This window comes from Olea europaea, chromosome 10, assembly GCF_002742605.1.
Source record: "Olea europaea var. sylvestris chromosome 10, O_europaea_v1, whole genome shotgun sequence".
NCBI lineage: Eukaryota > Viridiplantae > Streptophyta > Magnoliopsida > Lamiales > Oleaceae > Olea > Olea europaea.
In genome coordinates, this window is record NC_036246.1 from 44384508 (window position 1) to 44398776 (window position 14269).

Below are 14269 nucleotides of genomic sequence, written 5' to 3' on the forward strand. Positions count from 1 at the left end.
CATTGATTTATCAAAGTTGTGAAATTAGGATTTAATCAATAATTATTTGGGAATTCGTGATCCTAGTGCGTTCGTTTTACATAGACTTTCATAAATTGACAATACATTTCATTTAATTTTTCATAACATTTCGTAATTGAGTTATTAGCTAAGTGAATTTAAGTAATTAGGGTTTGATTTGAAATTAGGGTTTTTCAATTTGGGGATTTCTCCCAAAATTAGGGTTTTTGATTTCAAAATTCATTTCAACTCAATTAGTTTCGATTAAGGCTAAAATAAGTAAAATCGAACTACTCTTTCTCTGTGGGATGATATTCGGACTTCTAAAGTCCATTTTATTACTTGTCAAGACCCGTACACTTAAATCGAAAGAAATATTTAGCGAACAATATGTTCTCTTCTTATTTTTTACTGTTATGTTGTTCGTTTAGCTCGATCCAGCCGACAAAGTTCAGTTCGTGCTAGATTCTCGCTTTTTTGTGGATTAGTTTGTTACTTTTTGTAGTTTTGCTTAAGGTTTTTTTCGTTTTCCTCGTGTGAGATGTGAAAAGTTTGTTGGGTTATTCTTTAATTACTTCGATCTGCTCCGAAAGCCACATATTTTGCTCAATATATTTTTTCCGATACCTGTTGTCTTCGACTATATTTCTTTTTTTGGCTGTAGTTTGTACTATAGTTCTAGCATATGTTTAGCTGATTTTTGCTCCGTCCAGCTTGATGTCGCTAAAAAAAATTGATTTTTGCTTGGTCTAGCTCGATTTGCTCCAGAAGTTTTAGTTCTTGCTTAATAGATTTTTTTTTTTTTATTGGAAACTGTTTATTTGTGGTGGATTAATTTGGAATTTTATCTATTTACATACACTTACTGATATATTTTATGGTTTATTGCAGCTATCGAATCAATTACTTCACATTAATTGTGATTATTCTTGGTAAGACAGCTAAATATGTTGTTTCATTCTCATTTTATAGAAGTTCGCACATTTTGAGTGAACTGTATAGTTCAAAATTTAGCAGTAGTTTAATAGCTTATAATGAAATGGTTGGGTATGGTAAATAAATATTTCTTTCACCTAGGAAATTAGCAACTACGAGTTTGTTTGTACTTTAATAACCTATTGGAGGAATTATGATATTTTTTGAGCATTTATCTGGTTTTATCAAGATTTATTCCCATACATCTCACAATATATCTCCTTTTTCTTATAGTTAATCATGCATATACGTGTAGAGCTATGGCGATAAATGACCTGTCATAGATGATGTTGTATGGCATGATGGAGAAGTTTGGAGGGCTGCTCTTGACACACACAGTTTTGATGATGAACCAGGATGCGGGAAGTTTGCTGACTTTGTTCCTTTAACTAATTTTAGGTATTTAAGGCTTTTCTAGCAATTCAATTGACTGTCCTAAGTTATTTATATTTGGGGATCTTAGCTTGCATCTTGGGGAATGAGACAGAATGCTTTTAGTTGGAAATAAGCGAAATTTCAATGTCGTTTGGTTTGTGTTTTAGTTTTCTGTTTGAGGGTCCGTTTTAATATTGCTAAAAACGTGTTTGATTTGTTATTTTGAAAAATTATTTCTCAAAACAGAAAATAATAAGGATGTTTGGTTTGAAATTTTGAAAATTGTTTTATGACATTTTATTCTACTACGTTTTGATTATTCGGTAAAAATAGAACAATTTTATGTTAATATATTATCAAGTAGCATATACATTTTAAAATTAGTGAATCTTACAATATTTTCTTTTCACTAAAAAAGTAAAATAAAAATAAATAATAAATTGAGTTCAAAATATATGAAATAAAAAATAAAAATTAATGAAATGGACTAAGAATATTTTTATCTGCATTTATTTAAATATATTTTTAGATTTCTTATGTTAAATTTATTAAGAGCTTGAACTATTTTTATTTTTATTTTATTTTTTGTAATTTTTGGTTTTCTGGAAATTTTTTTAATTTAAATTTTTCAGAATTATATTTTTATTTCAAATTTATATCTTCTTGGAATGTACATCAATTTTAAATATAGACTTATCTTTTTTCCGTAAATATCCACCTTCGGTGGTTAAAAGGAAAACATATTTATGATTTTTTTTTTTTCCCTTTTTCGTAGTATTTTTTTTACAAGAGTTTGGACTATGTGAAGTTTAATAAATTAATAAACCAGGGAAAAGTTTATATTCATGTCAGAATTAACCATTGAATCTGTGTTCATCTTGGGATCCGTTTTCTATGAACATATTAATTTAGTTATATCAGATTTGTATTTTTGAATGCTTTTACTTGTATCATAGAGTATAACGGTTGGTAGAATTCGCATTTCAATCGACCACATCACATGTCCTCTTGAGATGTTTTACAGAATCTTCATTGATGCTCCTAGTGTCTTAAATAATTAATGTCGCGGTTATTGCGTGTACAAGTTCTGTCATATTAACTTATAGACTGTTCAATATTTAATTTGTGATGGTATTATTATTTTTCAATTAACCCCAGTTACTGTTATAATAATTCCAGGGGTCAATTGCACGCCTCACTGATGAACCTTATGGATAAATTATTGTTTGCATTCTATGCAGACAGTAGATCCAGCCAGGTAAAGTTTTTTCACCATTTTTACTTTGTTCAGCATTTCTTGCTATTTATTTTCATCTTGCATAAGCAAACATTGGAATACAGTTCTTTGTCACGTGTGTTTTCATTGTATGCAATATCATTAAGATTAGAACAATAGGGAATGACGTATATTATCATATGAAAAAAATGAATGGGCCCCTGGTATATAGTTTAACTATATACTTATGTTCAAAACAGTCTTTGTATTTAATGATTTTGTTTTTTGGAAATTTTATAGATTTGGATTCAATCATGTTATTGTTTCCCACTTTGAATATTTAAGTGACTGGAACATTAATGTTAGTCTTAAGTTTGGGTTCACTTGCAATAATAACTCTCAACTGAAAGCATATGTAAGTTTTAAGCATTGAAATTTGAAGTAATCTTGCATGGTTTACACTTTACATTTATGTTGTATTCTATGGTTTTCTGGTTTGGGAGGCTTATCAAAGTTAACTGGGCATATTGCAATTGTCAGGAAGATGACACATTAAGTAAATCCATAGATTCATCTTTTTTAGACTTGTGTTTTTTATCTGCTTTTTTACTTCATTTAGAGTTGTATGGATTTTTAATTGTGATGATATTTTATCCATTTTATCTAGGACAATTCACCATTTTTGCTGGTTACTTTCAAACTAATTCATACTATTTATTTACAGATGATGAAAAAAAGAAGAATTTATTTTAAGCATGTTCTTAAAAAAAAAAAAGAGTTAATTAAAATCGACATTTTTCTTCTTCAAACTTTTAATAATATTCTGGTATTTTTCCACCGAAAAGTAATTATGCATCTTATTCCCCTACTTAACATGTAATTATTTAATTGCTGCGATATATGTTTTTCTTAGTCTTTTTCAGAATTGCTCTTTCATCTACCATATATTTCTTATTCTGAAAAATTCATGAATGGTTACATGATACCCTTAGTTACCACTCTAGCACTTGATGTTGTTTTTATTACATTCATTGGAGATTCGAGGCTAATGTGCTATTTACAAATCACAAACATATTTGAAACAAAACTGTGCATATATGTAGCTCATGTTTACTAATATCCAAACCATTTGTCATACCTACATTAGAAATCCACATATACTATCCGTCTGATGTTTTTAATGTATTCTTTTTGTTGCATTTTTTTTATTCTAGATTCATATTCGAAGAAACTTGAAGCCATTAAAGTAAGTTGTCTTTACATATTAGTTGCTTCTAAAAAATATCATTCATCATGTAAGAGGTATTGTTGCTGGTTTTTGTTTGATTCTATTGTTTGAAGTCATTTGTAGGAATTGTCCATTTGATGGCTCTCGAGTTCCTTTTTTTTTTTTTTTTAGCATCTTGAAAATAATAAAGCTTCTTGATTTATTATTGAAATTAATAAAAAGCTATAATTTATGGTTGGGGAAGGAAATAAAAAGGATATATGATGTTTACATATTTTTGATTTGTTTGTCTTGATATGCCTTATTCATTAGCTATTGGAGTAATTATAATAATTCACTTTTCATCGATTATACTTGTCGACTGAATCAATAGGGCATTAATTTTAATGAAATTGATGCAGAATAGCGTTGGTATAAAGTTCTGATTTCCTGTATTTCAATGTGTGTGTGTGTATGCACTATTTGCTGTTATGTACTAGCAATAAAACCTTATAAGGAAGTATAATTTTATAAAGTAAGTTTTGTTTTGTCCATGTTTTCTTCTTAGCTTTTAATTTTTAGAATTAATGAATTAATCTAATTTTCTTAATTTTTGTTAGTGATTTTCGTTTATCTCATATAATTTCAAGGGTTCCATATGAATTTATTGATTCCATGAATGTTATATTTATTTTAATTTTTTTGTTTCAGACTGGGAGATATCGTTTCCGAAGTAAAAAATACTAAAATTTTCAACGTCAATTAAACTGTATTATCTTCAGGTATTTTATTTTATCTTATTTATTTTAAATATTTCCTTCAATTTTATTAGGTTCATAGCTTGTTTTGTATTTTTTTCCCATGAAGTTTCTTTTATAGTAATTATCATTTAACGATTATGTTATATAGTAGTCGACTGTATTTCTTAATCATTGTAATTGATGATTACAGCAGTGTACTCTATTTTGGGTAAGTTCTCTCACTTGACCTATTTATAGGTTTTTGTTCAAGGGTTTATGTTGTAAGTTTATTTTGGTTATTTATCTATAGTAACTTATAAATTTTGTAATAGGTTGTTAGTTCTTGAGTTTCTTTTGTGCATTCTAGAAGGCACATTTTTCCTTCCTTCTAAAGTATATCTTCAACTATTGTTATGTAGAATTCAAGAAAATTGCAAGAGGATATAATAACCACTTTGCATTCACTTCGTTTGGCGTGAAATATGACAAAGAACTTTTTAAAAGATACAGATGTATTTATACATTTAGGGTTCAGGGGCAAGTGCATCATTATATAAATCAACTTATACCAAATAATAATACATCTTCTTATATGCAGTTATATTTTTATGATACAGATAATGAACTTCAAAATCGTATGAAAATTTTAGAGAACTTTTTTGAATCTACTTTGACTATATTAATGCAAATTCTACAAGTAAATCCTTATAGTAAATTTTTTAGGTCTTTAAGTAATATCACTAACTTGCAACATCATCGAACACAAATAAGATGCGATCCAGGAGTTGATCAAATAGTTTTCAATACTCTTACAACATCTCAAGTAGCTGCTGTATGGGTTGAAGATGATGAAAATGCAAATATTCGTATTTGTGATATTATTATATATGGTCATTCTGGTGAATTACACAAAGTTCACTATTACTATGGTTGTTATGATTCTTTGTGGTATCCTATAATCTTTCCATACGGGGAATCTGGTTGGCATGAAGGTATTGAAAGATATAGAAGCCCATTATTTTCGCCTCAGCAATTGCCTGATTTTGTTGCTTTTCCTAACACAATGAACTCTGCAACTGAACTTCTTGAAAAAGAGGATGCAGGTTAGCGGATACACATTTTAGTGAATTTAGTATCTTTTGCAATTTGAATGCTTCAAGTGAATACTTGATTATTTTACTACTATGTGATGTAGTGCTTAATAAAATGAGGAAACGATTTAAGGTCTCTTGTCGAGAATATTATTCATACAAATTACAAATCAGGTCTTCTGGTACGTTCGTATTACTTCATACTGGTAGATTGTTCCAACAATATGTTGTAGATATGTATGTTAAGATTGAGACAATTAGATTAGATTGTTTTTGTAATAACAAAAAAAAACCTGTGCTGAACTTTATCAAGACATTGTAGATAGTGTTAAAAATGGAGAGACAAGGGGGTAAAAAATTGGAAGAAAGTTTGTTTTACCACAATCTTTTACAGGTGACCCTAGAGATTTATTAAAGAGATATATGGATGCGATGGCTATTGCACAACGATATGGAAAATCGGATATTTCTTAACTGTAACTTGTAATCCCAATTGGCCAGAGATTAGGCAAAAACTAAGAAACAATGATGATATTCAGAATCGACTATATTTAATTGCACGTATCTTTAGAGCAAAATTAGAAGAGTTGTTGCTCATATATATATGATTGAATTCCAGAAAAGATGTCTCTCTCATAAACATCTACTGTTAATTTTTAACTGTGGTTACAAAATTTGTTGTGCTGGGGAGGTTGATAAGGTAGTATCCTGCGAAATTTCTGATAAAGAGAAATACCCTTATCTTCATTCTGTTATTGTTAAATACAATATGCATGATCCTTGTGGAAATCTCAATCCTAAGAATGTATGTATGGAAGCAAATAAAGGTTGTAAAAATAAATATTTGAAGGATTATTATAATAGCATTGTATTTGGTAATGTAGTATACCCATTGTATATGCGATGTAATAATGGTATTTCTGTTAAAGTTAGAGGTCAAATGTTAGACAATTGTTGGGTTGTACCATACAATCCTTATTTAAGTGCTAAATTTGACTGTCATATTAATGTCGGAGTATGCTCTTCTATTAAAATCGTTAAATATCTCTATAAGTATGTTTATAAAGGTCATGATCGTATTAATTTTTCTATTGACACAATTGAAACAAACAAAGAAATTGATGAAATTTTAGCTTATCAATCTGTTAGATGGATATCTCCACCTAAAGTTATGTGGAGAATTTTTTCTTTTGATTTATCTGATATTTATTCATCTGTTTATTCTTTACAACTTCATATTGAGGATCATCAACAAGTAACATACGCTGATGAGGATGATTTGTTCACTATTATTCAGAAAGACAGTACGAGGAAAACTATGCTAACTGAATTTTTTTCGAATGAATGAAATAGATGAATTTGCTTGTACATTATTGTATCGAGATTTTTCAAAACATTTTGTTCGAAATAAAAATAGCAAAGTTTGGACTCCTAGGAAGAAACATGTTGTTATAGGACGAATTGTCACAGCTAACCCTTTTGAAGGAGATCTATATTTTCTTCGTATTCTTCTTAATCGTATTAGAGGACTAATATCCTTCCATCATTTACGAACTCTGAATGGCATAACAGCTCCAACATATCGAGATGCAGCACTTCTACATGGTTTATTGAGTGGAGAGAATCACTGTGAAGAATGTATGTCTAAAATTCTTTTGTATAAAATGCCTGTTGCGTTAAAACGTCTCTTTGCTACGCTTCTTACGCTTTGTAATCCTAGTAATCCAATGCTATTGTGGGATAAATTTAAGGTCTATACGATTGATGACTATGTACATCAAAATATACCTACAAACATTGCTGAAATGCGAGCTTTAGAAGACATTAGTTGTATTTTGGAATCATTGGGTAAAAACATAAATGATTATGCAATGGTATCATACAATGTAAATATAGATGAGACTGAAAGGTTGAGAAGAATGGTTGAAGAGGAGACAACTAATTTTGATACTTAAGGAAGACTTGCTTGTGCAGTAACATTAAATAAAGAGCAACAATTTGCATATGGTACTATCATGGAAAAAGTGTGATCGGAATCATATGGTGCTTTCTTCATTAATGGTCTAGGTGAAACTGGCAAAACTTTTTTATATAAAGCACTTTTAGCAGGTGTACGGTCACAAAATTTAATTGCTTTGGCAACAACATCATCTGGAGTATCTACATTTCTTTTACTTGGCGGTCGAACTGTTCATTCAAGATTTAAGATTCTTTTGGAAACAGTCGATGAAATATGTTGTTTTGTTAGCAAGCAACCAGCTTTAGGAACTTTGTTGAAAATGTCTAGGTTAATTATTTGGGATGAAGTACCGATGGTCAATCGTTCTGCTGTAGATAAAATGTTAAGAGATATTACCGATTGTAATTTACTTTTCGATGGGAAAGTTATAGTTCTTGGAGGAGATTTTCGTCAAATTCTACCAGTCGTGCGAAAAGGGAAAAAGCAAGATATAGTGAAAGCTAGCTTAGTTTTTTCGGATCTATGGCCTTTATATAAGCATCTACCATTGATCGAAAACATGAGGGCTAAACTGGATCCCACATTTCGTGGTTACTTACTAAGAATTGGAGATGGAATAGAGAGAGAACATAACTGTAAATGCATCAAACTTTCAGAAAGTATAGTTTTACCATTTGAAGATGAAATTACATCTTTAAAAAAATTGATACATAATGTTTTTCCAGATATAGAAGCATGTTCTAAGGATCTCCATGTAATGTCAAATAGAGTTATTCTTACACCTACTAATGAATGTGTTGATCATATTAACAGAATTCTACTTGAACAAATGTCGGGTGAAATTTACACATACTATAGTTTTGGTGAAGCAATTGATAAGTCGGAACAAAGCTTACAAGAGGATTTTTTTAATAGCCTAACTCCAAATGGTATTCCTCATGAATTGATGCTTAAGATAAACTGCCCTGTAATGTTATTACGGAATATTAATCCTTCAGAAGGGTTATGCAATTGAACATGTCTTACTTGTTGAAAATTTGAGAAGAACGTAATTTTTGCTGAAATTACAACTGGTGAATATTGTGGAAAATATGTTTTCTTGCCAAGAATCCTTTTTATACTTCTAAAAAGTGATCATAATTCAATTCAATTTAAAAAAACTCAATTTCCAATTAGGTCATGTTTTGCAATGACAATAAATAAAGCACATGGTCACACACTAGATTTTGTCGGTTTATATCTTCCACAACCAGTGTTTTGTCATGATCAACTATATGTAGCATTATCAAAGGCAAAAATAAGTAAATCTATCAAAGTTTTACTTAAACCAATAAATGGTGACCATTTACATGATAGATGTACCACAAATGTATATAAGGAAATTCTTTCATTTTTACTCACGTAAGTTTACAACTCTTCATATTTTTTTTTCCTTAGAATTTCACATAACCCACGTTGTACGAGATGCAATTTTATCGTATCGTGAGAAATTATCTACAAAAAATATTTCATATAAAAAATTTACTCTTTTATTCATTTTCCTTCCATTTATTATACTTTTGTACTCATTGTTTTCATTATTATTGTTTTTTTAAAACTATTCTCTTTTCTTACGCATATGATCTTGGTTATACATATTTGAAAGACTTTCGGGCTTGATACTACCTGTTATATTCTCTCATTATTACATTTTTATAGGTAAATTTTTTCTCGACTTAACTTTTTAATTCTTAGATGGAAATATACGTAAATTCAAATATTTGATTACTCTTGCTGGTATTTCTTACTTTATATGCAGGAAGTTTCTATTGCATTTTCTGGGTATTTTTGTTATATGATTAAATATGTCTATGGAAATCCGAAACTTGCAAGTAATGTAAGAATACTCAATCATGTAATGCAACAACACTCATTCATGTAGCAAAATTGATGTAAGTGTTGAGAAATTGAAGGCATCACGAACATAATAAGATAAAAAAAAATCATTGCATTCTAGCACTAATCATATTTGAATACTATATTTTATTGTCATATGCAAAACTAAATATTTGTTTTATAAAAGATTGAACATTCTTTCTTATGCACATCCTTCCAACAATAAATTCTAGAAAATAGCTTGGGCCAATCACCAATTATACATATTCTTCAATATTACAAGGGGGTTTCCCACAATAATTCATCTTTCATCAAATTAAAGAAAGCTATTTCCTTCGACGCTCTGAGATAAAGATCAAATTCTTTTCTTACAAAAAATTGTTAAAAATGGGATTCATGTTTGCAAAAATTTCTCTCTTCTGTTTCTAATATTTAGAATGGATTAAATCAATTAATTAGAATGAAACAACTGATTGATGGGTCCCGATTTTTTAGACTAGGGTTAATGGATTAGTAAGAAATGAGAGTTAGCACTCGATTTCGTTGGTACCATTCAATCGAATCAAATTCAATACTAAGGAAGTAATAACCCTTAAAGAAGCTAGAGCAAGGCAAGCAAATGGCTTACATGTTGAGTTCTATTTACAAGTTTTTTTGGGTCTACAAGAAGCCCATGTCAGCGAGGATACCACAATTAGCATCTTTTTCTTCCTTTTATTTATCTTCACATTGTTCTCCTTATTGATAGAGTTATCTTCTCCAACCTATTCAAGCAAAAACCTTTATGCTATGTTTTTAGTTCTTTTGATATTATTTTTATGCAATTGATGGATAAATCTACTGCTATTGCTTTTGCATAGTTGATTTACATCATTAAAAGAAGCCAAAAGTAACAATATGGCTAGGAAGAGGTTAGATCTCTGTTTCTGGTCTCAGTTTCACTTTAGTTACTTTTTCTTTTTGTGTTGATGTCTTATTATTTGATTGTTGACATACGAATTTTGACGCTTTCATCATTTTACTCAAAAAAAAAAAAAAAACTCTAATAGTGTCTGAAATTATTAGTAAACTGGTAGTGCTTAACCATATATATATGCATATTAAATTTGTTAATGCAATAGAGTTTTCACAAGCTATTTTGTTTGGTGGGCTATTTGTTTAAAGATTCATACTTTATTATTAATTTTTTATAAAGCTTATTACAGTCTTGTATATGAATGATTTATAAAGATATCATTTATTGGCACCTGGGCTGCATGTCTACGTTTGATACGAGTAGAATCTGCTACTTTTATTTGGATCTTGTTAATGTTGATTTACGTTGTAGAATTAGCAATTTCTTTACTATTTGGGTTAGCCTATAAAAATCCGCCTTTTGTTGCCTGAATGATTAAAGAAAGAAATATTGGAATAGAAACGAAGTTAGCTTGTCAATAGCAGCTATTAAGGAATTTTGAATTCCAGAAATAGCAACTGGGCATTTTAGTTACTTATGTAATAGAATTTTATACCTTAAAAGGTTGTGTACATGATCATGGAAACTGAAGTGACCCAATGTTTTGTGAATAACCAATAAATAAACAAATTTGAATTCATTGCCTCTCACTTGCTGCAATTAATACACATAAGTGCTTCATTTGATGTTTGTGACTGATAGATTTTGAAGAATATTGTGATACCAGAGGCTCCCATGTTTAAACCTGAGCTTCCTCTTTAAGGTTTATTCTTCCACCATTGGTTATTTCATAATTTTTGTATTTTTTTATTAGAAAGTTCTTATAAAAGTTAAAGTTTACAAATCTTTTCAGCAACATTTCCAAAATTGTTCCTCGTACTTCTGCTTCTCACTTTCTGTACATATATACAATATATGATATCGCCATTTATTTACTTTGATCATTTTTCTACATGTTGGAATAAACCAATTTGCATTGGCTAACATTCCATTGGCTATCAATACGTTGCCACTAATTCAATCATAAAAAGATGTGGAAAACTTAAAATGGTTTTTGGTCATTTCACTTTGTTGTAGCTGTTGTAAGTAAATCTGCCATAAGCTATATATTTCGAACAACCCATTCTTTAAATATTTCTCCTGTTCTTTCCCTGGTCATTCCTAATGCCAGAAAATGGGGAAGGACCCTTGGAATTGGATGTCTATGACTTTAAACGACCTTGTGTTACCCTTGCCATGTATAATGTTGATCAGGTTAGTCTTTACACAACTCACCTGCATATTGAATCTTTTCTTATGCCACTTTTACAGCCTTTTCCCTCATCATTTGGATTTTTGTGAAAATTTGTTGGCCTATTCAAGCGTTTGCAAAATCGTAGAGGCAATGGCATTTGTAAACAGTGGTCTCTCCTCTTGAGCATAAAGAATACAATTCTTAAGAAGTATGATGGCGGGTAATTTGTTTATGAAAAGCTTGGTCAAGCGTTATAATATTAATAAAATGAAATATATCTGTATAATACCATTTACATCAATATTTTCACTATCTCAGGTTCAACCGTTCAAGGATATATTTAAGGAGTTACATGAATAGAAGTGGACGAAGCAACTTGAAGAACACTCACTATGGTTGATTTTTATATCTTTGATGTATATAATCTTAATGTGCCCATTCACATTGTTTTCTAGACATATATGCTTCCCCTAGGTATGAGCATCGGTTGTTCGATGACATGGTGGCATACATCGTGAAGAGTGATGGTGGATATGTTTGGGCTTGTAAGAATTATGTCAGATATGTCCAACATGATTTACTTACACAAGACGAATGCATGTATAAATAAAGACATAAAAAGTAGATTAATGTGGCTCTACTCTCTAATATGATTTCCAATATCTAAACTAATTATGTAAGTCAATAGTTTTCTTGTTGACAGTGCTTCAGTGAGTTTTCATGTATATTTTATGGTTAACCCAGTATGCTGAACTGTTCCAGATAAAGGATAACGAAAAAAATTGGATTTTCTGTTGAGAATTTGATCGTAGAGTATGTCACCAGCTATGAGGATGTCACGTAAAATTTGATTAAATTAGCAAACATGAAAGTTTGCTTTACTACACTGGCAATGGTGTTTATGTTATGTGTCATATCAATAGTGCTTCGACAATTATTTTCTGTATTTTTAAGGATAACTTCAAATTACTTTTGCTACAGAGTGTCAAATATAGAAGGTTGGAGTAACAATAATGAATTCAAAGAGCTCAAGATCCCACATTATATTTACATCGACAATCGAATCTTGGTGCAAGGTAATATTAGCAAATTGCTATAGTTTCAGTTAGTTCTAAAAATTATCTAATTTTATAGGGTCTAGCAATCTTCCATTTTTAACCACATGGATAAACACACTTTTTTCACGGTTTTCTTCTTTTAATCTAAAGTTTTCCTTCTATGTTCATGGCATTTAAGTTGCATAAAAAGCAAAACTAAGTGAATATTTATTAATATTTTTTTTTTCATCCAAGAACAACGAACCTGTTAGAATGTAACATTTTATTTTGCAAAATTTCACTCTGCCTAATATGATTGATATGTTTGACATTCAGTTTAAATTTTGAAATTAGTACTTTATTCATTTTCTTGCAATAAATCCTCTCACGAAGCCTCATCAAAATGCTTTGGTATTTCTAAGACTAGCAAAATCAGCTTGGTAGATCAGGTCGGATTTGAGATAAACGTGCTTCATGATACTACTAAAGAGCACATGGGTAAATACATAAAGACGTCCATGTTACAATTTGAATATGTACAATGAATATTTTTAATGAGTCATCCAATGCATCTTATTTGATTCTGGTTATATTCAGCATTTACAGTTTTCTAGTGCTATCCTTTTCCTTCCATCTTTTGCACTTAATGATCCTTCAACGTGTGATGCTAAAATTATCTTAAATCCAATTCTGCAAGTACATTCATGGTTGCATGTGAATAAACAATTTTGATAATATTTGCTAATATCTCTACAATTGATGCTGGCTCTTATTAAATATCGTTGCAGAAATAAGTCACAATAGGAAATCTTAAGAAGTTCCATTTAGAATTTCCTATCTAACTCATCTGCCGAGAGACTCATTTGGTGGCAATGCTAAACTCTTCATTATCTGTGTCATTGCTATGGACAACAAATACTGGACGATATAATTTTCCTTTCCATAAACAAATAAAGTAATAGATGTAATTTGGAGTTATGGACCATGTTCTTTAACCAAATAATGATATTGACATCTTTTCCACTTAACGCATATAAGTGGTGCACGCTTTTTCTATTTTGGGTCTACGTATACACAATACTGTATTTAGCATTTTTTCGTCACCAATTAGCATGGAATTTTTCAAAATATTACATAGGGATGTGGCTGTATTATATGTTTGGGTAGGAATGATGAATGTTTAGCTTCCTCATGCATTTTGAATATTAGAGAAGCTAAATGAAATATCTGACTAAAAATATTAGAAAAAGTTAAATTTAAAAGTAACGGTTGAAATGAATCTTTCTTGGATAATCAAATGATAAGCGTCATGCTATCCTAATATGGACACTAACAGAATCAGCAGATCTTTTCTGGCCTTACAAAATAGTGCTACTATTTACTCCATAAGATCCATGACCTCGTTTTTATACCTGAATTTTGATGGCTTTTATTTTTTAGTTGGATTTGGTTACTTGATGTGTATGTGTCCAAGTTTAAGGCCAAGCTTCCCATTTGATGGGTTTATACTTTTTTGGGACATCTCTAATCATAACTTTGCAATTTATTGAACAACTTCTACCATTTCTCATACATACATACATATATATATATATATATATATA

General features: G+C 29.9%; 1 protein-coding gene across 22 annotated transcripts in view; it reads left to right on the top strand.

The window, feature by feature from the left end:
- Nucleotides 1–339: 339 nt before the first annotated feature.
- LOC111402462 (isocitrate dehydrogenase [NADP], chloroplastic/mitochondrial-like) overlaps nt 340–14269 on the top strand; it is an 18184-nt gene continuing 4254 nt past the window's right edge. The window contains exons 1-10 of one of the 22 annotated variants that reach the window (XR_002704284.1): nt 341–516; nt 892–932; nt 1210–1374; nt 2530–2608; nt 3781–3812; nt 4485–4555; nt 11097–11157; nt 11566–11836; nt 11947–12173; nt 12610–12704. Coding sequence is in view for 1 of the 22 variants with exons in the window: in XM_023030782.1 (XP_022886550.1) it covers nt 11559–11648; nt 11757–11848; nt 11947–12028 (264 nt within the window). In the remaining 21 variants the exon portion in view is untranslated. The other 21 variants (XR_002704271.1, XR_002704278.1, XR_002704272.1 and 18 more) reach the window with 21 other exon arrangements.